General features: G+C 44.9%; 1 protein-coding gene and 1 long non-coding RNA gene across 2 annotated transcripts in view; one reads left to right on the forward strand and one right to left on the reverse strand.

Annotated features, from left to right (window-relative positions):
* Window positions 1-8,104, reverse strand: part of SRD5A2 (steroid 5 alpha-reductase 2) — a 55,794-nt gene extending 47,690 nt beyond the window's left edge. The window contains exon 1 of the mRNA XM_075924919.1: window positions 7,804-8,104. Coding sequence (XP_075781034.1) covers window positions 7,804-8,087 — 284 coding nt within the window. The 5' untranslated portion in view covers window positions 8,088-8,104. The remainder of the gene's footprint in view (window positions 1-7,803) is intronic.
* The window catches only part of LOC142827989 (uncharacterized), a 77,555-nt gene continuing 62,134 nt past the window's right edge, over window positions 7,181-22,601 (forward strand). Inside the window, exons 1-2 of the long non-coding RNA XR_012902845.1 lie at window positions 7,181-7,551; window positions 18,516-18,586. This is a non-coding gene — a long non-coding RNA (uncharacterized LOC142827989). The remainder of the gene's footprint in view (window positions 7,552-18,515; window positions 18,587-22,601) is intronic.

A 22,601-nucleotide genomic window follows, 5' to 3' on the forward strand; every position in this document is an offset into this window, starting at 1 on the left:
ACAAAGCGGGGAGGGGGGGGCAGCGGGAATTGGGATGGCAGGGGGGAACACAGGACCTCCCTACTCTACTGCATCCTGGCCCAGGGCCCTGGCAGTGGTCAGGTTGACTGCCACTGGGGTCAGTAGGGATCCAGCTGTAACACGCTGACTCACCAAAGTACGCTCAAGTCAGCCTGATCCGCATCAGCTTTCCCTGGGCCAAGTCCAGACTTCCCTTTGGAGTGTACCTGGCTCCATGGCTGGTCCCCAGGGTCATCAGGGTCTGAACCCTCAGGTAAAGCTAGCAGGGTTTCCTCCTCGGGCTGAGGGCCTGGCGGTCTGGGCTTGTCCTTGGCATCTGCAAGGTCCTCAGCCACTTCCCAGCCTAGGAGCGTAGGGCAGGCTTCTGCTTCCACTGGCGGCTCCTTCCTCTGAGCTTCTGGCCTGGCTTTTTATACAGCTAGTCCTGCCCCCTGACTTCTGGGCAGGTAAAGGGGCAGGGCTAGGCTCAGCCCACCAGGGCTCAGAGAGGGGTTCTTCCCCTTCTTGGTCTGTGAGCAGCCACCTCTGCTCACTACAAACACCCCTGCTTAAGTACAGCTCCCAGTCTCCAGGGCTGGGATCTTGATCCTCTCCCAGGCTGGATAGACAGTTTGCATTAGCATTTTCTTTCCCTCATCAATGCTGGATCGTAAACATGTACTGCTGCAGGGTGAGGTACCTCTGCATTACCTGGGCCTTGGTGCCTTTCATTGTTTGCAGCCACTTTAGGGGTGGATGGTCAATGGCCAGCACAAAGGAGTCCTGGAGGAGATAACGCAGGGCCTCAATCACCCATTTAATGGCAAGGGACTCTCTCTCAATAACAGAGTAATTGAGCTCCCTGAGGAAGAGTTTTCAGCTGATATAGAGGAGGGGGTGTTCCTCCCCATCCACCTTCTAAGAGAGCACTGCACCCAGCCCAACTTCCAAGGCATCTGTCTGTCAATGAAGGGGTAGTCGAAATCTGGGCTGAATAGGACAGGCTCTCTATACAATGCATCCTTCATGGTCTGGAAGGCCTTCTCACACTCAGGCAACCACTGCACCTGCTGCAGGCTATCTTTGGTCAGTCGCACGGTAAGGGAAGTTGCAATGGCTGTGAACTCAGGCATGAAGCCATGGTGGTAGCTAGCCAGCCCTAGAAAATGCCACACTTTCTACTTCATGGAGGGAGCAGAGTACTTTTATATGGCCTCCACCTTGCCTACGAGGGGGCGCACCAGGTCATGTCCTAAGTGATACCCCAATTATGTGGTTTCCTGCCATCTGACCTGGCATTTCCTGGGTTGGCAGTGAGGCCCGCATCCTAGAGGTTCCAAAGGATGGCAGCTATTTGTAGATAATGTTTATCCCAGTGTTGATTATACATGACTATGTTGACTATGTAGGCTGCAGCATAGGCTGTGCGAGGACTCAGGAGACGATCCAGCGTATGCTGGAAGGTAGCTGAGGCCCCAGGAAGGATGAAAGGCATCCGAACAAAGTAGATCAGTCCGGATGGGGTGGTAAATGCAGTCTTTTCCTGGGAGCTCTGATCCAGGGGGATCTGCCAATACTCTTTGGTCAGATCAAGGATGGTGATATAATTCGTAGTCCTGAGATGATCTAGAAGCCCTTCCATTTGGGGCATTGGGTAACCATCAAATTTTGAGATTGCGTTTACCTTACCAAAATCGATGCAGAATCAGAAACTTTTGTCAGGCTTCAGGATGAGTAGGAGGGGGCTCCGCCACTTGCTTCTGGACTGCTCCATGACTCCTAGATCCAACATGGGCGGAATCTCTTTCTCCACAATTTCCCACACCCGAAGCAGGAGCTGGCGATTACATTCTCAAGCTACCTGGCTGGGAGGAGTCTGAATACTGTGGGATATGACCTGGGCCAGTCCGCCAAGGATGATGGGGTGAGCTAGTGTGGCAGCCATGCCTACTACCATCTCCTCCGTGATCCCATTTATCATCATGGGCATCCTAACGTGGGGACAGGCCTTTACCTCACTATGAATGCATTGTAATCGGAGCTCCCCTTCCATCATTATGGGGTCGGGAATAACCCCACTTCTGTAGAGGATTTGCCCACACCCCGAGTCAAGGAGGGCCATGGCTTCCCATGGTCTCACTCCAACAGGGGTTGTCAGCTTTGGTGGGGATGGTCGGTGGGCATGGGCTTCTGCAGCACAAATCTGGCAGAAGCTATAGTCCATCTTGGGACAGTCCTGCTGTAAATGGCCCCTGCTGCCACAGGCAAAGTAGGGCCCCAGCTTGGGTTGAGCTGATCGGGCAGATTCATCTGGCAGGGGACTACGTCGCCCCCTGGGCGAGGAGGGTCACCATTGGTTCCTAGACCCTTGGACAAGAAGCATCAGGACCCACCTTTCGGGCGGTGGGGGTTCTGTGGGTGTCTTGGCAGACCTTTGTCAGAGTTTCGGGATTGGCAATGGATCCACCGATCTTGGCATCTGCTCACTATGGTGACTCCACCTGACCCTCTGGCTAAGACCATGAGCCTCCCTTTCCAGGATTAGGGTGGTTAATTCTTCAGGATTGTCCTGGACTCTCCAAGAATTAAAGATTAATCTTTAATTAAAGATAATGTTCTGGGATGAAATCTGCAGGAGCCCCTCCAACCCAAACTGGCAACCCTATCCAGGGTATCAAAGTCCAACGAGTCTTCTGCCTTTCTCCTGAGCTTCTCTGCAGCCCTCCTGGGTTTATTTTAGGCTCCATGATCTCAAAAATTACCTTTCAACAGCAGCAGTCACATTCACTAGGGCAGGGGTTCTTTCAACATATTTTTCCATGACAATGTACAGTTGTCTTAAATCTTTACTACTGGACCTAAACACAACAGAAGGTATTTTGCACATTCTGGTATATTTTTCTTGCTGTTTCTTCTGCTTTTTTGGTTGATTTTTTAAAAGACTTGCTAGATATGAAGTCTGTGAAAAGGGATATTAACAAATGTACAAATGTCACTTTTCACACCGGACTTACTCAGCACCAGCACGCCCTGACTGGGGAGGTGGTATGGGGGTCACAGGGATGAAGGGGAACTGGCAGAGGCAGTGGGGTGGGCAGGTGTGATGGGGAAGTAGTGAACTCAGAGCCAGCCCTCCCACTGCACAGCCAGGAAAGTGCTCAGAGCTCTGTGGCTGGAGGCTGACACGTGACACCCCCAGGCTAAATCCTGACCCCACCGCTTCTGGGAAAGTGGGGAATTAACTGGGTGCCGGCTCCTCCAGCTTTTGAGACTCCAGAGGTGACAGGGCCCAGTCATTGGTCCCTGTGTTTTTGCATAGATCTTAGGAAGGACAATGCAGTTCCAAAATTTGATGCTTATTCTCTGGCACAGATGGATGAGCTTAGAATGATTGGGAGAAGCATTGTTACAACCCTAGATTTAATGAAGGAATACTGGCCGCGCGCCCGGGGCCGCCCATGAGCCACGCGCTCCAGGTTCCCTCTGGCCAGAAAATGTCTGAATCTATTACGCCCGGTCACTGGACCTTCTGTACTCACAGCTTTATCGCCGTTATCCTGTCCATATGGATGTCTGGAGCAGTCAATGGTAGTGTCTGGATTACAGACCATAAATACCTCCTTAGGGAGAGGCAGAGAGCACCAAATTCATGCAGCAATTCTATGCAGAAATTCATGAAGAAAATTCCCTTCATGTAAAATAGGAAATTTAAATACAAATCCTTAGGTCTACTCAAATATAGGTGTACAGGCGACCCCTGACTTATGACCGCCTGACTTACGACCCCCCCGCATTTACAATGGCAGACCCACACCGTCAGATGCAGACTCCACGTGGCAGTACCAGTGCCGGCCAGCAGTGTTAGGGTTGCCAGGTGTCCAGTTTTATACCGGACAGTCCGGTATTTGCACTCTCTGCCCGGTAAAAAAAATTCAGAAAATACTAGACATCTGCAATGTCCGGTATTTTCTCAATTTCCAGCTGGGCACCGGATGGAAGCCTGGCAGGGGCGGGGGAGCGACTGGGAGGCGGAGCTGCGATTGGCGTTGGGAGCCTCTGGTCAAATGCATATTGTCCTGTGGTTGTGTTCTGAAGCCGGGTGGTGTGGGGTTTGGTGTTTTGTTTTTTTTTGCTCGACAAAAATTTTTAGCCCACATGTTCGGTATTTTTTGGGAGAGCATCTGGCAACCCTACCAGCAGCGGGCGGCATTTGAACTGGAACCCTGCCAGGCTGGGGCCTTGCCCCGGACCTGATCAGCGCTGCTGTGGGCCTGGGATATTTGTGCAGCCTGTCCCTAGTGACCGCCCTGGTCTGGCCCAGCATGGTTTCTCAAGCCCGGTGCAATGAGGATTACAACTCCCATGGGGGAAAGTGGGAGGCTCTTTCTCCCTTCACGTGGCCTCATGGGAATCGCAGCAGGTGGGGCTGGGAGATGTGGCTGGCTGTTTTACAGTAGTACCTGGCCTGATTGTATTTTTAGGGTATGAAATGGGTTTCCAGGAATGGAACTTCCATTTATAACATTGCGCCTATGGGAAATAAGGGTTCAACTTATGATGGCTACAACTGTTCTCCAGTAAACCAACACTAACAACAAATACTGCTCAATTAATTAAAACATTTAATTAATAAATAGCATCTGTTTATTTATATTACAGTTTCAGAGTCAAAGTGGACAAGGGCACTAGATTACATCAACAAGTACTTGTCATTTCATTAATGGTGAACCATACAACATATCATTACATTGACAGTTAAATCTGATCACAGAAAGATTAAAAAAATTGACCTGCTGTTTCCATCAGAGATTTCTGTGCAAGATAGCAAGTATGTTGAAAGAAAACAAGATGGATGTTATTGATGTATCTCAAAGTAGTGGCCTGAATATTTTCAAATACCATTCACTGATTGTTCAGACAAAATGAAATACCCCTTCCCCAGAAAAATCCTTCATTTGCTCTCTCTATAGCTCTTTTCCATGTAACTTGAAAATTAACATTAATATGGAAAATGTTTTCAAATATGACTTAGGTCAATAAAAGTCATTAGCATTATTTGTATTAACAGTATAATTTATTAAAGAAAAGGTGCTGTTATTATAGATTTAAAGTTGTTGAGATAACTGATGACACTGGGGACCATTTTGTGTACATCCACACACTTGGTAAAACAGGATTTCCTAATGGAAATCTGGGATTAAAATAGGAATCGAGATGGAAACATTCCAGTCTCACAGAGTTCTCCAAATTCCATTAAACTATAACTGTTTTATTAGCTTCATAGCAACACTACAGATACTAGCTTGTTCAAATATTTGCTCCTGAGGGGATTCTGCATATTTTGTTAAAATAATGCAATATAATTACCCCCATTTCAATTATTTTGATAAATTATTTAAATTACAATACAAAATTAAGTCACAATATTTTTTTTGGCATTCCTAAACACATGACAATTAAGTTACAAACACTTGGTAACTAATATGCTGCATTCCAGTTATAATTCTGGATTTTCATTTAAATTACAGAATACTAAGCAGAAAAAAATAGTAGAATGTCTTTTTAAGTTACTCAGATTTTTACACTGGAAAGTCATAGAGTTTTATATTTACTGTCCTGGACCTGGCTGGTTACTTGGAGGGCAAATAAAACATTTACCAAACAGTCAATAATGTTTCAAGACAATCAGACTCAAGCACCTCCCAAAGTCTTTTTTTTTTAAATGGGTAGGTAAAATAAATCCTGAGCTATAATCTAACCCCATTGTGCCACTTTGACACAAGAAAAAATGAAAAAGCACATATCTTCCTAGCTGAGGAGTCCCTCATTGTCATTTCATAATAAGGCTTCTTTAAAAAGCAGTGTACAGTGTGGGGGGTGGAGAAGGGGGGAAGGACTCAAAACTTTCACAGATTAATGAGAACAGTTAACTTACAAAAGGAATGCTGCTACATTTCTGTCTCCAAGAATGAGATCAATTAACCATAAACAGCAACTTTAACAACTTTACTACTCAGTCAGGGTGCTACATTTGTGCCTCTAGACTGCCTCCTGCATAATAAAAAGCTCTAACCTTACAGCCAGGAAGCTGCAGAGACAGGGACAAGAGTCTTTTTCTCTCTAGCTTGTTGGCACCCCCCCAAGGTGGTCACACAGGCCCTCTACCCCCTCCACCTCCTCCATGGAGTTTCCTCAGGCGGGCTGGAACAGACGCACTGCCGGGGCTGCCCAGGAAGAGGCTTGTGTCCTCCAGCGGAATTTTTAAAAACTTTTTCGGGGCGAGGGGAGAAGTGTGCATAGAAAAATGCGGGCCATGTGAATTGTGAGCCCGCACAGAGGTGCAGAATCCCCTCAGGAGTAAAAGGTATAGGGTAGTATTTTTTAAAGTAGTTTTGAACACTGTGTTGGTGCCCCTCTTTTCTGTTTCAGAAGCCATCAGAAATCACGCTGCACAGAAGTGTGCATTAAAGTAGGTATTTATTATACATTTGCATGTCCTTAGTAAACATGATTATTGGGGAGCCACCTGCATATAATGTCTTCCGATCATTTTTGTGGTATAATAAGGAAAAGACCGTTCCTACCTCTATAACTTAAAACAATTAGCCGTGTCCCCTGTTTTTAATTCATCTAGCAACAAAACAAAGTCCCCACAAGACCTCTTCATTGGTAACAATGACAGAATCTTCAAATCTTACAGCTGGATTTGCAGCAAATTGGCTAAATACTGCTTTTTGTTGATTTTTTAGATGCATGTTGTCTCTTATTTACTCACAAAGCAAGCTCATCATTAAAACTGGGGTCATCTATTAGAAGCTCGCGTCTAGGAATGGCATGCCCTCATCTCTGCATAGTAAAAGAACAGTCATGGGAACAGGTCACTTGGGGAGCGACCTAATAAGTATTTTAGTCAAGGAGTCAGGCATGCCCCAGCTTCCTATTCAAACTCCACGTAGAAAAACCAAAAGGGGGCGAGAGGGGAGATCCCATCTCTCCAGAACAAATCTGTGGGCTCAGGAAGTGACATGCCAGTTGTGGGCCGTGATCCAAGGCACGTGTGTCGTGGCCTGTGAGGCAAACCCCCGTTTCTTATTCAAGCCCTGGGCACAAGGTGGAAGTGGGGTGGGATGGGGCAGGCTGCTGCCGAAGAACAACGCTTGAGGTCAGAGCAGGGCATGTCCCCAGCTCCCGCAGAGCCCCCTGGCGGCCGCAGGGATGTGTCCCCTGAGGGGAATCCGAGACAGCTTGTCTCGCGCGGCTCCAGTAAGTGCAGGCACCACGCACCAGGCGGCGGTGGGTTCGGGACCTCGCATCTCCCCGTGGGCGGGGATGTGCCGCCTCCCCTGGGTGACCGGAGCCTCGTTCGGTCCCCGGGAGCACTGACAGGACCGGGTAATTCCCGGAACAAAGGCCGGGAACGACAGGGGGTTTGGACCGCAGCGCCACCGGCAGGGAAGAAGGGACCGGGGAAGAGGGATCCCTCGCCCCAGCCGCGTCCTTCAGACGGGAGCGCCCGGGCAGTGGCAGGGGCAGCTCGCGGCTCGGAGCAAGGTAGAAGTCCGGCGAGCCCGCCAGAGTCTGCACCGCCACGCGAGCCCCCCGCCCCAGAGCTCGGCTCCTCCCCGCAGAGCCCCGCCTGCGAGCCCGCGCTCCACAGCGAGCCCCCCCCCCCAGCTCGGGCTTCCCGTAAGCGAGCCCGCGAGCCCCACCGAAAGCTCGCCCCCCCCCCCCAAGAGCCTCCCACCGAGCCCGTGCCCCACCCCCCAGAAAGCCCGCCCGGCGGCCCGGGCGGGGCTCGGGTACCTGTAGAAATAGTGCCCGCAGAACATGCCGCTCAGCAGCCGGCAGCCCACAGGCTCCAGGCGGGGCGGGCTGCGCATCGCCAGCAGCAGCGTGGGCACCAGGAACGCGGGCAGCTCCTGCAGGAACCAGGCGCAGCGGGCGGGCAGCCTGGCCCGCAGCTTGTCCGACCTGTCGTCGTGTTTCCCGTACCTGGCCGGGGTTCGGAAGTTGCGGTAGAGCTGCATGAGCGCCAGGACACCCAGGAGGGAGCTGAGGGCGAGCGCCAGGCTCGGGGAGCACTGCATGCTAGGGATGGGGGCAGCCCAGGGCACCGCCAGCCCCGGCCTTAATAAAGCACTGGTCTCCCCGCCCAGCCTCCATTTGGGAGGGGAGCTGGGGCAGGGAGGGGCAACCCTCCTGCAGGCTGATTTGCCCTAGGCACATGCGGGAATCCCTGCCCTTGACAGTCCAGGGGTGTCAGGTCTGCATACTTTTTGCTGGTGCCCAGAAAAGGTCCAATTCCCCCCCCCCCCCACACCACACCTGCCTGGTAAACCCAGCTGGATTTTTTTTAAAATAATGTCTAATAATCTATATTGCACAATATCACTATTGTAAGAACAACTATTTAACCAAGAATATCCACTTTGTTAATACTACTTACATATGACATGCTGTATTCTAGGCATTGCTCTTGTCTACACATGCTAACACACAGCTCTTGTGAATATGGAAACAACTAAGCACGCTTGGATCAATTAAAACAAAATGTAGCCCCTTCTTTTGTGGTGCTCTTCTAATTGTTTTTCATGTAAAATGACACCGTTCAGTGCCTAGCTGTACTGGCTTAGGAAAGCACTGCATTTAAATAATTAAACCAGCAAAACAACAGGTACTGTTAACAATAGTTAAAGCCACAACAAGGACAGAACATGGAATGAATATGATATACAATAAAGAATGGCAGTTATAGTCGCAAAAATAAAAAGAATGAAAGCAATACATAACACTAATAATCTGCAAATAAACGTGACATATGATCAGATACAGTTTGTAAGCGTACACCACAAAAAATGTAACTTACATAAAGATAAAGTTTAAACTCCAAAACATACACTAATGTTATAAAAGACATATATTTCAGAAGAAATACTATTTAGCATTTACCAATCAGGAGGCAGGAAACTGTTTTTAACGTTGTTTGGTTTTTCTTGAAATGAAATCATCCAGGAGACTTGCTATGTCCAATTCAAAGGTACAGTTCCTACGAATGCGCGAAAATGCCATGTGATTTAGACATTCATGGCCAATTGTCATTTACAAATATTCAGTCTGCACAGGTAATTGAACCATGGCTCTGTGGTGCAGACTGTAGTCAGAGCTGTGTAGAATAATTTCAGAAGAATTGTAACTTCTGACTGCATCAATCAAGCCTTCATTTGGTTTCTGCACTTCACTCACTGATTTAAGATGACAATTTCTTGATCTGCAAATATTGCTCAACATTTCTAAATGAAGAGTGGGTTGCCTGTGCATGTTAATGTCACCACTGAAATCTTCACTTATTGGGACAATGTCTTGTGCTGAGCCGTTTACTGCATTAGTTATATGCTTCTCCAATTTTACTGCAAATATAAAGCTTTCTGTTGAAAACCACTGTTCAATGGAAACTTTTCAAGTATCAATGATCTCAACATATACTGATGAAAACACTCTTTGGGATCACTGAAGGACAGAGACTTCCATGGTTGAGCCATCTTTGTGACTTGCATTTTCTTGGGAGTCATCATGTGAATAAAGATTTCTTGCCATACTTATTATTGTGTCTCAGAAGGGATTACATGACCAGTCAGTGGGCATCCCACTCAACACCTTTCCCAATAGACCAACTTTCTATAAAATGCTTGTCAATGACATATTTGGGCTTTGAATATTTGCATTAACTTCTTCCACAGGACCCATGGATTCCACAAGAACTATTAGTGTAAAGTATGTTGAAAAATATTTAAGTTGCTTTGAAAATCCACTACATTTTGAGCCAGATGTATCTGAAGAGTGACTACATTTATTCATGGCTTCATTGTTGTTGAGCAGTGATTTAATGCTGCTGATCATTAATGTCCATTTTGTTAGGCACAAACATCATAAAAGAAGTTCCCCTCTCTGAAACTCTCCGAATACTGCCATACACTTTCGTGACTTCTTCAAGGCATTGATGAGATCTTTCACCATCAAAAACATATCACAAAATTCTGGAATATTGTACAGGGCATTCTGTGTGGCAAGGTTAAGGGAATGTGTAGCATAATGCAGAAATTCCTCTCTTAGCTCTCAATCCTCTGGTTTGGCTCCAGTAAATTTACCAGAGACATTACTAGCTGCATTATAATGCTGCTCCCAACAATCAGAAAAAGGCAAAGCACACGATTTTGAAAAGAGAAATAGCAACCATGGTATAAACTCCTCATAAATCTGCCAGTCTTCACTAGTCTAGTGCCAGTCTAGTGAAAGGTTATTTCACTAGAAAATAACCTTTAAAAAACGAACTTGTTCTTTTCTTGACAAATCTTCCATTACAATAGTATAAGCCTTAGAAAGCTTTATCTTATGCAATTATCATTGTCATAATTTTGATTTTTTCATTAATGACCTCATGTGATAACCACCTGTATTTTGTGTGATTAGGCCACTGTCTCAGTTCCTCTGAATCTGTACTGAAGAGGAACAAGAGCTGCATCAAATTTGAATCATGCTCTCAGGTCCACAGTGCTATTCCTTGTTGAAATAGGTACCGAACAGTGGTAAACATTTTGTTCAGTGCAGTCCTAGCCAACTGTGATTCTTTTCTGTCACTGTCTGACATCAGTGCAGAAACATTTACCTGCAATTGCAGAGCAGCATACTTCATTATGGCTTCCTATCTGAGGATTCCCTTACTGTCATTTATAAGAAGACTCTTTTACATCACTCTGGCAATGTAGAGGCCTTAAAAATTTCACAAGTGTTATGCTCCTTGGGGGAATTGACTGAGAAAGGGAAGAGTTAACTAACACTAGGAACAATAGGCAATAAGATCAATTAACCATCAACAGCAACTTTAATAACTGTATTATACAGTACAGTGCCTCCAGCCTACCTCCTGCATAATAAAAAGCACTACACTTGAGAAGAGAGCAGGGGCAGAGAGACTCTCTTTCACTTTCTTTTGTTGGCACATTCTTATGTAAGCCCAGCCCTGTCCCTCCTCCCCACCAACAGTGATCACTGGCATGAGTGCCCAGCCTCCTTCTCTTCCCCTTCTCTGAGTCTGCTCTGGCAGGCTGAAACAGACACACTACTCGGGCTGCCCAGGAAGAGGTATGTTTCCCCCTGCAGATTTTCTTTATGCGGAGCACAGAAAAATGCAGGCTATATAAATTATGCACCCCCCATATGGACACAGAATCCCTCCCCCCAGGAGTATTGTTATTGTGTTCCAACTATGTAAATCTTGATAGCCAAGATTGCTGACAAAGTTTGCAAGCTGGGTATCAAACTCATTTCATGAATAACCTTTTTCATCTTTTTCTCTGGGTAACTTTATTAAGAACTTATCTGTTGTTGATTATTATTATTTTATGAACAGAGAATTTGTTGCAGCAGTAAAATGAAGCTACAGCAAAAATTACAAGAATCGATTAAAATTGGAAAATCAGAAGCAGCACTCACCTGCTTCAATACATTGTTTTTTGTTGTACACTTATACCCACAATTATGTGCTTTACTTTATAGAGTATAAAATAAGTATTATGCTAAACACAATTATACCCCAAACTGAGCACTGAATGTAAGTTGCATGTTTTCCCCTTCAGGCACTCAGGGTATGTCTACACTACCACCCTAGTTCGAACTAGCGTGGTTAATGTAGGCAACTGGAGTTGCAAATGAAGCCCGGGATTTGAATTTCCCGGGCTTCATTTGCATATTGCCGGGCGCCGCCATTTTTAAATGTCCGCTAGTTCGGACTCCGTGCCCGCGGCTACACGCGGCACAAACTAGGTAGTTTGGATTAGGCTTCCTATTCCGAACTACCGTTACTCCTCGTGGAACGAGGTGTACCGGTAGTTCGGAATAGGAAGCCTAATCCGAACTACCTAGTTTGTGCCGCGTGTAGCCGCGGGCACGGAGTCCGAACTAGCGGACATTTAAAAATGGCGGCGCCCGGCAATATGCAAATGAAGCCCAGGAAATTCAAATCCCGGGCTTCATTTGCAACTCCGGTTGCCTACATTAACCACCCTAGTTCGAACTAGGGTGGTAGTGTAGACATACCCTCATAGAGTATATGGGACTTTTCCCTCTAATTTTTCCCACTCGTGTGGAATGAATCTAGTTATGTGCACCAATATTCTCTGCACCCTTATGAAAGTGCAGAATTCATTTGGCCTGCATTTTTCTGTTCCCATCATGCAGAAAAATGGAGAAAAATAAATCAACTAGGGGACACATGCCTCTTCCCTGGCAGCCCAGTCAGTGCAACTGTTCTAGCATGCCTGGGCTCAGAGCAGCCTCGGAAGTAGGGAAGGGAAGCCTGAGTGTGCATGCCAGTGTAATCATCATGGGGGGGAGAGAAGGTGGGAGTTGGATGTACGGGTGCCTTGGTTCAAACTAACGCGTCCCAACACACACTTTCACTTTCAAAACAGCTGTTGACCGGAGTAATGCGCGGGTGAGATCATGCTAATGAAGCGCGGGATATTTAAATGCCCGCTTCATTGACTATTTTGAATGCCTACATTTGCATCCCTAGTTCGAACTAGAGTGCAAGTGTAGACATACCCTGAGGCACTAGCAGCTTGACTGTGTTGTTAGTAACACTGATAAAATTGTTTGTGATGGTTAATTGAGATCCTTCTGTTAAGGCAGATGTGCAGCAGCCTGACCCTTATGTTAATATTGTTCATGTTTCTATTGTTCTTCAACTGTTCCCATTCTCAGTCCCATGCTCATGCTCCCTGAGGAGCATAAAACTTGTGAAAGTTTTAAGGCCCGTACATTACCAGTGGGCATATTAATTCTTTTTTTAGTGGATAGAATGTATTTAGGGGCAGGGAACTTTATTGGGGTCTAGGGCCGCTGACCCACAGAAAAAATGATTTGGGGGCTGCACACAAGAAGCAAGGGGGAAAAAAAGCTCTCTCTGACGTGGCCCCTGATTGAGAAGGAGAAAGACACTCCCCATATTCCCCTCGCACACCAGAACCTAGGGGGCCCAGACTAATAGATTTTGGCTATTTCTACACTGTGTTCTTTTTCTGGAAAAAGATATGCAATTTGCATACCTTTTTCTGCTTTCTCTACATGGGGCCAAATGTGGGGAAACCCTCCTCTTTCAGAAGATCCCTTATTCCTCCTAAAATAAGGAATACGGGGCTTCCAAAAGAACGTGCCCACTTTTTCGGAAACTGTTCTGAAAAAGCTGACGCACTCCCTAGACGCGGCAGAGTTTTTCCTAGATACTTCCAGTATCCTGGAAAAACTCTGTAGTGTAGACATAGCCTTTGTGTGCTTTAGCCCCATGGGAAGGGTTTGGGGGGGCTAGGGCATAAGTGCATGCTCCCCAATGCTGGGAGGAGCCCTAAGCCTCAGGGGCCAGATCCAGGTAAGCTGTGGGCAACGTTCTCCTATGTTCTCCACCCCTGATTTAAGTGCTGTTAATCTCACAAGTGTTTCATAGGCTGTAGTCAAAGCTGTAAGGAAGGCTGGAGGGGAAGGGGTGTTTCAGGGCTGCAGTCTGGGCGGCACTGAGGGCTGGCTGACTTCTCCCCACTCTTTCTGGGGATGCAGAGCTAGGCCCTCCAAACTTTCCCAGGACAGGCCACAGAAGCTATCCGCCCCCTTGTCTATACAGATCACCTGTTTGGCACATACTGTTGAGTTAATTGGTGATCATTTAGAAAGCCTTCTCAGCTGGTTGATACATTTGTAAGATGCTTCAAAAACATGTTCTATAATTGTGGTAGTAGGAACATGAGGAACCTCTATTTCATGAACCAGAAACTTCAAGAGGAATCTTCAGATGCCAAAGCATCCATGCCTCAAAGCTCAGCTGGAACACGACGTAACAGCTGGGTTTCATGCTGTCCAGTATCACTCTAAGAACTTTCCGTTCCACAAATATTTAATGAAGAGCACAACAGTTCCACAGGCCAATTCATTTTTGTACTTTTAAATGCTTGCAAAAACAGTAGAAGAAGCTCAACATACAAGTGTAGGTTTTTCTCTCTCTCAAGGATTTTAAGTCCTTTTCTTAGCAGGCCAAAAGACTGATTGAATAAGCTAAAGGCAAGTCCATTTGCTGGTTCTCTAGCAGTCCAATCCATCATAAAAGTACCTCACATTTGATTTCTTTTGAGATTCATTCCAAAAACATAAAGCTAAAATAAACCTGAAGTTACTTCTCATTTTTCTGCCCCCATCTCAAATTAACTTCTTTCCCAAGTGGAAAATTCTGGGTAAGCATGAAATATGTGGGATTCAAAATGGGAACAAGAACACAGTCCAATTCCTGCTGACAGTTACACCTGTGTAGTCATAGGGTATGTCTACACAGCAAAGTTATTTTGAAATAACAGCCTTTATTTCAAAATAACTGTACTAGCAGCTACACAAGCCAACTGCTATTTCAAAATTAATTCGAAATAGTGGAGGGCTTATTTTGAACTTGGTAAACCTCATTCCACAAAGAATAGCGCCTATTTTGAAATTGCTATTTCAAAATAAGCGCTATGTAGACGCAGAATAGGGGCTATTCCTGGAATGAGGTGTAACATGTAATTCGAACTAAGGACTTAGTTCGAATTACCATTTGACTGCCGCGTGTAGCCACGGGCAGTTAGTCTGGACTAGTGGCATTTAAAAATGGCGACTGGATGGGAACATGCAAATAAAGCCCGGGATATTTAAATCCCGGGTTTCATTTGCAAGTTCGAATGCCTACATTAGGCTCCCTAGTTCGAACTAGGGGGCTAGTGTAGACATACACTTTGCTATCCTGGACCTTGGTTAATTCTGTAATTGATGTCTCCATGAATCCAATTACTGTCTCTCATCATGCCCCATAATTCTTCAAATAGCAACAAACTCATGTGAGAAATAGTCTAAGTAGAAGGAGATTTAATTCTCCACTTTTATTAGATCTGCATTTCAAAATTTTTATAGAAAAAGAAATGAGCAGGGAACAAGTGAACTCTTGATATATTCTCTAGTAGCTGGTCTGTGAGACATTCCAGACCTATTTGAGTGATAGAATTATAAATTTCTTAATTTATTTTTGGGGACAATTTTTTATTTCAGAAGGCTGAGAAAGCTATTAGTGGTGAGGCTGTTCTAGATTTGGTTTTAACCAATAGAAAGGAACTGGTTGAGAATTTGAAAGTGGAAGGTAGTTTGGATGAAAGTGATCATGAATTGATAAGAGTTCTTAATTCTAGGGAATGGTATAGGGGAGAACAGCAAAATAAAGGCAATGGATTTCAAGAAGGCAGACATTAGTAAATTCAGAGAGCTGTTAAATAAGGTCCAAAGAGGAAAAACAATTAAGACAGTTAGCATTTTTTTTGAAAGGGGCATTATTAAAAGCACAAGAACACACAATTTCACTGCATAGAAAGGATAGGAAGTATGGCAAGAAACCATCATGGCTTAACCAGGAGATCTCGAATGATCTAAAAATAAAAAAGAATCCTATAAAAAGTAGAAATTAGGTCAAAGTATAAAGAATGAATATAAACAAATAACTCAAGTATGTAGGGGAAAAATTAGAAAGGTGAAGGCACAAAACAAGCTCAATAAACTAGAGACATAAAGGATAACAAGAAAACATTCTACAAATATATTACATGAAAGAAGAAGACCAAGAAGACAGGGTAGGCCCATTGCTCAATGAAGAAGGGGGAAACAATAACAGAAAATGTGGAAATCGCAGAGATGCTTGACAACTTTTTGTGTCATTTTATCCAAACCAGTTGGTAGTGATTGGATGCCTACAATAGTGAATGCTGGAGAAAAGGAGGTAGGTTCAGAAGTTAAAATAGGAAAAGAACAAATTAAAAAATACCTAGAAGTGAGATGTCTTCAGGTCATTAGTATCTGATGAAATGCATCTTAACATATTCAAGGAGCTGATTGAGGAGATATCTGAGCTTTAGCTACCATCTTTGAAAAGTCATGGAAAACACAAGAGATTCCAGAAGACAGGAAAAGGGCAAATATAGTGTCCATCATGGAAAAGGGAAATAAGGACAAACCAGAAAACTATAGACCAGTCACCTTAACTTCTGTTCCAGGAAAGATGATGGAACAAATAATTAAGGAATTCATCTGCAAGCATCTGGAAGATAATAAAGTGATAAGTAACAGTCAGCATAGATTTGTCAAGAACAAATCACGTCAGCCCCACCTGATAGCTTTCTTTGATAGGATAACAAGCCTTGCGGATAAGGGGGAAGCGGTAGACATGGTATACTTAGATTTTAGTAAAGTATTTGACACAGTCTCACATCATTTTCTCATTAATAAACTAGGGAAATGCAACCTAGTTGGGGCTACTATAAAATGGGTGCATAACTAGTTGGATAATCATTTTCAGAGAGTACTTCTTGATGGTTCTCAGTCATGCTAGAAGGGCATAACAAGTGGGGTTCTGCAGAGATCAGTTTGGAGGCTTTGTTTCTGTTCTAACACGAAAGAAATAATATGATTTTTTACTCTCAGCAGAGTGGCAGTACTGGCAACTGCAACATTTACTAATGTATCAATTTAGTCCAGATGCCCTTGGCTTGCCACAAGTCCCAAAGCTATGGAGAACCTTGGAAGTGCTTCATAATCCCCAGGCCCATGTTCAGTATATACATTTTACCAATAAAGAAGAATTTCATTGGTCTGGAGTTCCTTGGGAAGGCATGAGGAGGAGAGTTAGTACAGCCCTTAACAGACCCATTACCAGAGTATATTATGGAGTATTAAAATGCTTCTGGAGATCTCAGATGCACCTGATACAGTAAATTGTAAGTATAGACCAGGTCTCACAAAGGCAACACTTCATTAGTTTACATTTGTTTCATGTTTTCAGGATTTAGTTTGTAAATAAAAGGTCTAGAAACAATTATTAAATGAATGACTAGATTTTGGTGAACAGGTCTGAAGCAAGAGATGGCATCTCCAGAAAATTTAACAGCCATGGAATCCACAGGGTATTGGCAATGATAGTAGAACACATAATGTTTTTAAAAAGGAAGGCCAGATTACATTTAACTAAATAATGTAGAACAAAGTCTTCAGAGAAGGCAAACAGAGAAGGAAGACTGCCAGTTTAAACTGCGAATCTGAATTTGGCTTTGATTAAACTAGAGAATTTTAGCATTCACAAAAACATCCAAAAGAGATAAAAAAAAATCAATTTAGAGCCAGAAAAAAACAGAGTTGTGGTTTTAGTTAATATTTGGACCAAAATACATTTTATCTGCAATTGAAAATTATTTGAATGTTTTCATTAAAAGTTAGGCATTTTCCATTCATTTAAAAAAAATGTCTTTATCGATAGAGTTTTCCAGTGCTCTCCTTCTGACCAGGAGTATGCAGAAGAGGCAAATTTATTTATAAACACAATTGGCACAACTGGAGTCCAAGCATTCTTTCCCTAAACATTAAGGCTGTGTCTACATTGGCAAGATTTTGCACAAAAGCGGCCGCTTTTGCGCAAAATCTTGCCGCCTGTCTACACTGGCCATGAGTATTTTGCGCAAGAACACTGATGTTGTAATGTACAAAATCAGTGCTTCTTGTGCAAATACTCTGACGCTTCCTCTCAGGGATAAGCCCTCTTGCGCAAGTATTCTTGCACAAGAGGCCAGTGTAGACAGGCAACGTTAATTTCTTGCGCAAGAATGCCCGATGGCTAAAATGGCCATCGGAACTTTCTTGCGCAAGAGAGCGCCTACACTGGCATGGATGATTTTGCGCAAAAGCACATGCCAATGTAGACGCTCTCTTGCGCAAATACTTATAATAGAAAAACTTTTCAGTTAAAAGTATTTGCGCAAAATCATGCCAGTGTAGACGCCTAAGGGTAAGGCTAGACTACATCTGTTTGTCGGAAAAAGCTACGCGAAATGTGTTCCGATACTTTTGTATGGAAGAGCAAACATGTTCCTTGGTATCTTGAAACCCCCCCGCAGTCTAGCCGTACCCTAAGTAAGCAATAAGCCAGGAGTTTTTTATTTTTGATGGGGGGGAGACACTCTAAGATTTTGTAAGTGGTCAAGGGCCTCAATTTTCTATGGAGGGAGGTGTGGGATCTGGAATTGAGGTTGAATGCAGCAGGGGTGCCATTTCAGATGGGGGGGGGCTCTACTCTGTACATGCCACGATAGCTGAGAGTGAAAGCATGGTAGCAGGTTGAGGACAGTGGCTTTAGCAGTATTAGTGCGCATGCTCAGTACAAGCAAAGCAGCAAATTGAGGAAAACCAACCCCATCTACCCTCTCCTCCCCCCACATATCACTGTTTTTCAGAGGTTTCTAAAAACTGGAAAACTCTAGTTCTTTTGGGAGATAACTTAGCAAGGCTGAGAGGAGCAAGGTATCTAATTCCTATATATATTAGAAATAAAATAAAATAAATATTAGACCCATTCAGTCTAAGCTGTTCCTTACTCCTAATTATTTCTGTTGCCCTTTCTGTATCTTTTCCAGATCCAATATCCCACTCAGCGCTAACACTAATATATTGTGACATCTTGTGGCAAGTCACTGAAGGGACACAGGTTAGCTTTAAAATTTTAATGTATATATTCTTACTTTGTTACAAACTCTGCAGAGAGAGACTGTCAGGACTCCTGACCTCTGTCTCAGCTCTGGAATAGGAGTGGGGTCTTGTGGGTTAAGGATTGGGCAGATGCATTTGGGCTCTATATAAGAGCATAAGAATGACTATACTGCATCAGACTAGTGGTCTATCTAGCCCAGTATCCTGTCTTCCAACAGTGGCCATGCCAGGTGCTTCAGAAGGCATGAACAGAAGAGGCAACCATCTAATGACCCATCCCCTGTCACCCATTCCCATCTTCTGGAGAACAGAAGTTCAGGACCCTGCCCATCCTGGCTAGTAGTCATTGATGGACCTAACCTCCTGGGACTTATTTTGTTCTTATTGGGATCCTATTATCGTTTGGGCCTTTCCACCATCTTTTGGCAAAGAGTTCCACAGATTGTCCATGAAGAAATAATTTGTTTTGTTTGTTTTTAAATCTGCTCCCTATACATTCCATTGGGTGAGCTTCTTGTGTTATGTTAGTGAAGGAATAAATATCATTTCCTTATTCTATTTTTCCACACCATTCATGATTTTCTAGACCTCTCACCTATCTCCCTCCCCCTTTCAATCATTTATTTTCCAAGCTGAAAAGTCCCAGTCTTGTTAATCACTCCTCATATGGAAGTTGAACCTTACCCCCAATCATTTCTGTTGCCCTTTCTGTACCTTTTCCAAATCCAATATGAGGGATGTTAACGGTTAAGCAGTTAACCAGTAAGCATCACCTTCTAAGGTTACTGGTTAACTGGCAGCCTGGCTGGGCTGGAGCAGTCCCCCGCCCGCAGTGTAATGCTGCAGGCCCAGCCTGGCCAGAGCAGCCTGCCACGCCATGGGTGGTAGGCACAACAGCTCAGCTGTAGCAGTCCCCACTTGGGCCGCCAGGCCTACCCCCATTTAAGAGATTAACTGGTTAAACATAAAATTTAACCAGTTAGCTGATTAAATGGGATTTTACACCCCTACCCAATATACCTTTTTTTAGATGGGATGACTCGATCTGCATTCAGTACTCAAGATATGGGCATACCATGGCTTTATATGGAGGCAATACGATATTTCTGTCTTACTATCTATTCCTTTCCTAATGATTTCCAACATTGGTAACTTTTTGGACTGCCACTGCACATTAAGCAGATGTTTTCAGGGCACTATTCACAATCATTCCAAGATCTCTTTCTTGAGTGGTAACAGCTACCATAGATCTCATCATTTTTGTATGTATAGTTGGGATTCTATTTTTCCATGTGCATTACTTTGCATTTATCAGCACTGTGTTCCATCTGCCCCGTGTTGCTCAGTTACCCAGTTTTGTGAAACCCATTTGTAACTCTTTGCAGTCAGCTTTGGACTTACCTATTTTGAGCAATTTTGTAAATTTTGCCACCTGTTTATTCCTTTTCCAAGATAGTTTAAGAGAAGTTTAACAGCAGTAGTCCAAATGCAAAACCCTGCAGCACAACACTGTTTATTCCAACTCCTGTTTTCCTATCTTTTAAGTCGAGGTGGGGACTCTAAGAGGCTTGCCTGGATCCATCGCCCAAGGCTCAGGGCTCCCCCCACAGCCTACCCCATAGGGCAGGAGTGCCAGCACCATCTCCTTGCTGCCGGCGGAAGAGACCCAAGCCTTGCAGGCCAGAATCAAATAAGCTGGGACCAAAGCCAACCCACAAGCCCTGTCTGATAGGGGGGAGGAAGCGGCTTCATGTGCTGCTGCTTCCCTCCCTCCCCTCCCCCCAGCTGAGGAAATGGTAGCTCTGCCTGGAGGCTTTTCCTTGGTCACTCTAATTAGCCAGAATTTTGGCCAATGAGAGCAGCAGGGGGCAATGTCTGGGAGCGTTGGGGAAATGGAGCCATGTGCATCCCCAGAAAGCATGCCAGTTAAGCGCCCTTCATTGCCCAGACCCTGCACTGCCACCCCGCTCTGGCACCCTACTGCTGACCCAGTTTCTGGCCAATAGGAGCTGAGAGATTGTGCTAGGGGCAGGGGCAGTGTACAAAGCCTTTGCCCTCCCCCAGCATGTGGTGCAGTGGCACATGGAGCAGGCAGCCACTTTGAGTACATGAGGGCTCTGTACTTGAGGGTTCTGGCAGGGTGTGCCACAAGCCAGACTAAGAGATTTGGTGGGCTAGATTTGGCCCACAGACTCCTGAAAAGGGTATAGTTATCTGGAAAGGTTCAGAGCCACTGAATTAGAGGAGGGGCTACATGCTACAGGACAGGAATGAGACAGAGAAGGTTCAGGAACATTTTGAAAAGCTGTCAAGGCAATTATGGAATGAATGGGCAAGGAAAAGGACATGTACAAAAAAATACTGGACATGATGCAGAAGCAAACAAATTTGCTAGAAAATACTATCCTCTGCTTCTGCCCACCCCCTCAACATAATCCTGTGCCCTCCTCAAAATAGAAAGTAGTTCTATGGCATCTCAGAGACTAATAAAAATATATAGGATCATGAGCTTTCATGGGTAAGACCCACTTCAGCAGATGAGTTGGGGTATGTCTACAATAGCTCGGTAGTTCAAGTTAGGAAGGCAAATGAGGGCAACTGGAGTTGCAAATGAAGCCCGGGATTTAAATATCCCGGGCTTCATTTGCATCTTCCCGGGCGCCACCATTTTTAAATCCCCCTTAGTCCAAACTCCGTGCCCGCGGCTACACGCGGCACGGAGTAGGTAGTTCGAATTAGGATCTGTAATTCGAACTACCGGTACACCTCGTTAGAGAGATCCTAATTCGAACTACCTACTCCGTGCCGCGTGTAGCCGCGGGCACGGAATTCGGACTAAGGGGGATTTAAAAATGGCGGCGCCCGGGAAGATGCAAATGAAGACCGGGATATTTAAATCCCGAGCTTCATTTGCAACTCCGGTTGCCCTCATTTGCCTATCTAGCTTGAACTACCGAGCTAGGGTAGACATACCCTTGGAGAGGAAATAACAGAAACCAAGATATATATAACAGCAAAAGAAGTACCTGTCAATAGTAAAATCCATGTTAATGTTACATCCAGACAGCAGTGCTATTTCAGGATATTTCTGGTATCCTGAAATAGCTATTCCGCATCTTGACAGTGCACTTGTTATTTTGAAGTATCTTTTGAAATAACAGGTGCACTATTCTGACGTCCCTATAAACCTCGTTCCACAAGAATTAAGGGACACTTCAGAATAACAGTTTGGGTATGTCTAGACTACATGCCTCTGTCGCCAGAGGCATGTAAATTAGACTACCCGACATAGTCAATGAAGCCGGGATTTAAATATCCCCGGCTTCATTAAAATAAAAATGGCCACCGCGCTGTGCCGACTCAGCTGATCATCGGCACAGCATGGCAGTCAAGATGTGGATTGGTCGACAGGGAACGCCTTTGTCAACCACTCCCTTATGCCTCGTGAAACAAGGTTCACAGGATTGGTCAACAAAGGCGTTCCCTGTTGACCGATCCGCGTCTTGACTGCCGCGCTGTGCCGATGATCAGCTGAGCCAGCACAGCGCGGTGGCCATTTTTATTTTAATGAAGCCAGGGATATTTAAATCCCAGCTTCATTGACTATGTCAGGTAGTCTAATTTACATGCTTCTGGCAACAGAGGCATGTAGTCTAGACATACCCTTTATTTCAAAATTTGGCACTGTGTAGACAGTGCCACATGACGAAATAAGCTATTTTGAAATTCACTTGAAATACGCTATGCAATTTGTGTAGCTCAAATTGCATAGCTTATTTCGAGCTAAGGGTGCAGTGTAGATGCACCCTCAGGCTATGTCTACACTACCACCCTAGTTCGAACTAGCGTGGTTAATGTAGGCAACCGGAGTTGCAAATGAAGCTCGGGATTTGAATTTCCCGGGCTTCATTTGCATATTGCCGGGCGCCGCCATTTTTAAATGTCCGCTAGTTCGGACTCCGTGCCCGCGGCTACACGCGGCACGAACTAGGTAGTTCGGATTAGGCTTCCTA

Source organism: Pelodiscus sinensis, chromosome 3 (assembly GCF_049634645.1).
Source record: "Pelodiscus sinensis isolate JC-2024 chromosome 3, ASM4963464v1, whole genome shotgun sequence".
Lineage (NCBI taxonomy): Eukaryota > Metazoa > Chordata > Testudines > Trionychidae > Pelodiscus > Pelodiscus sinensis.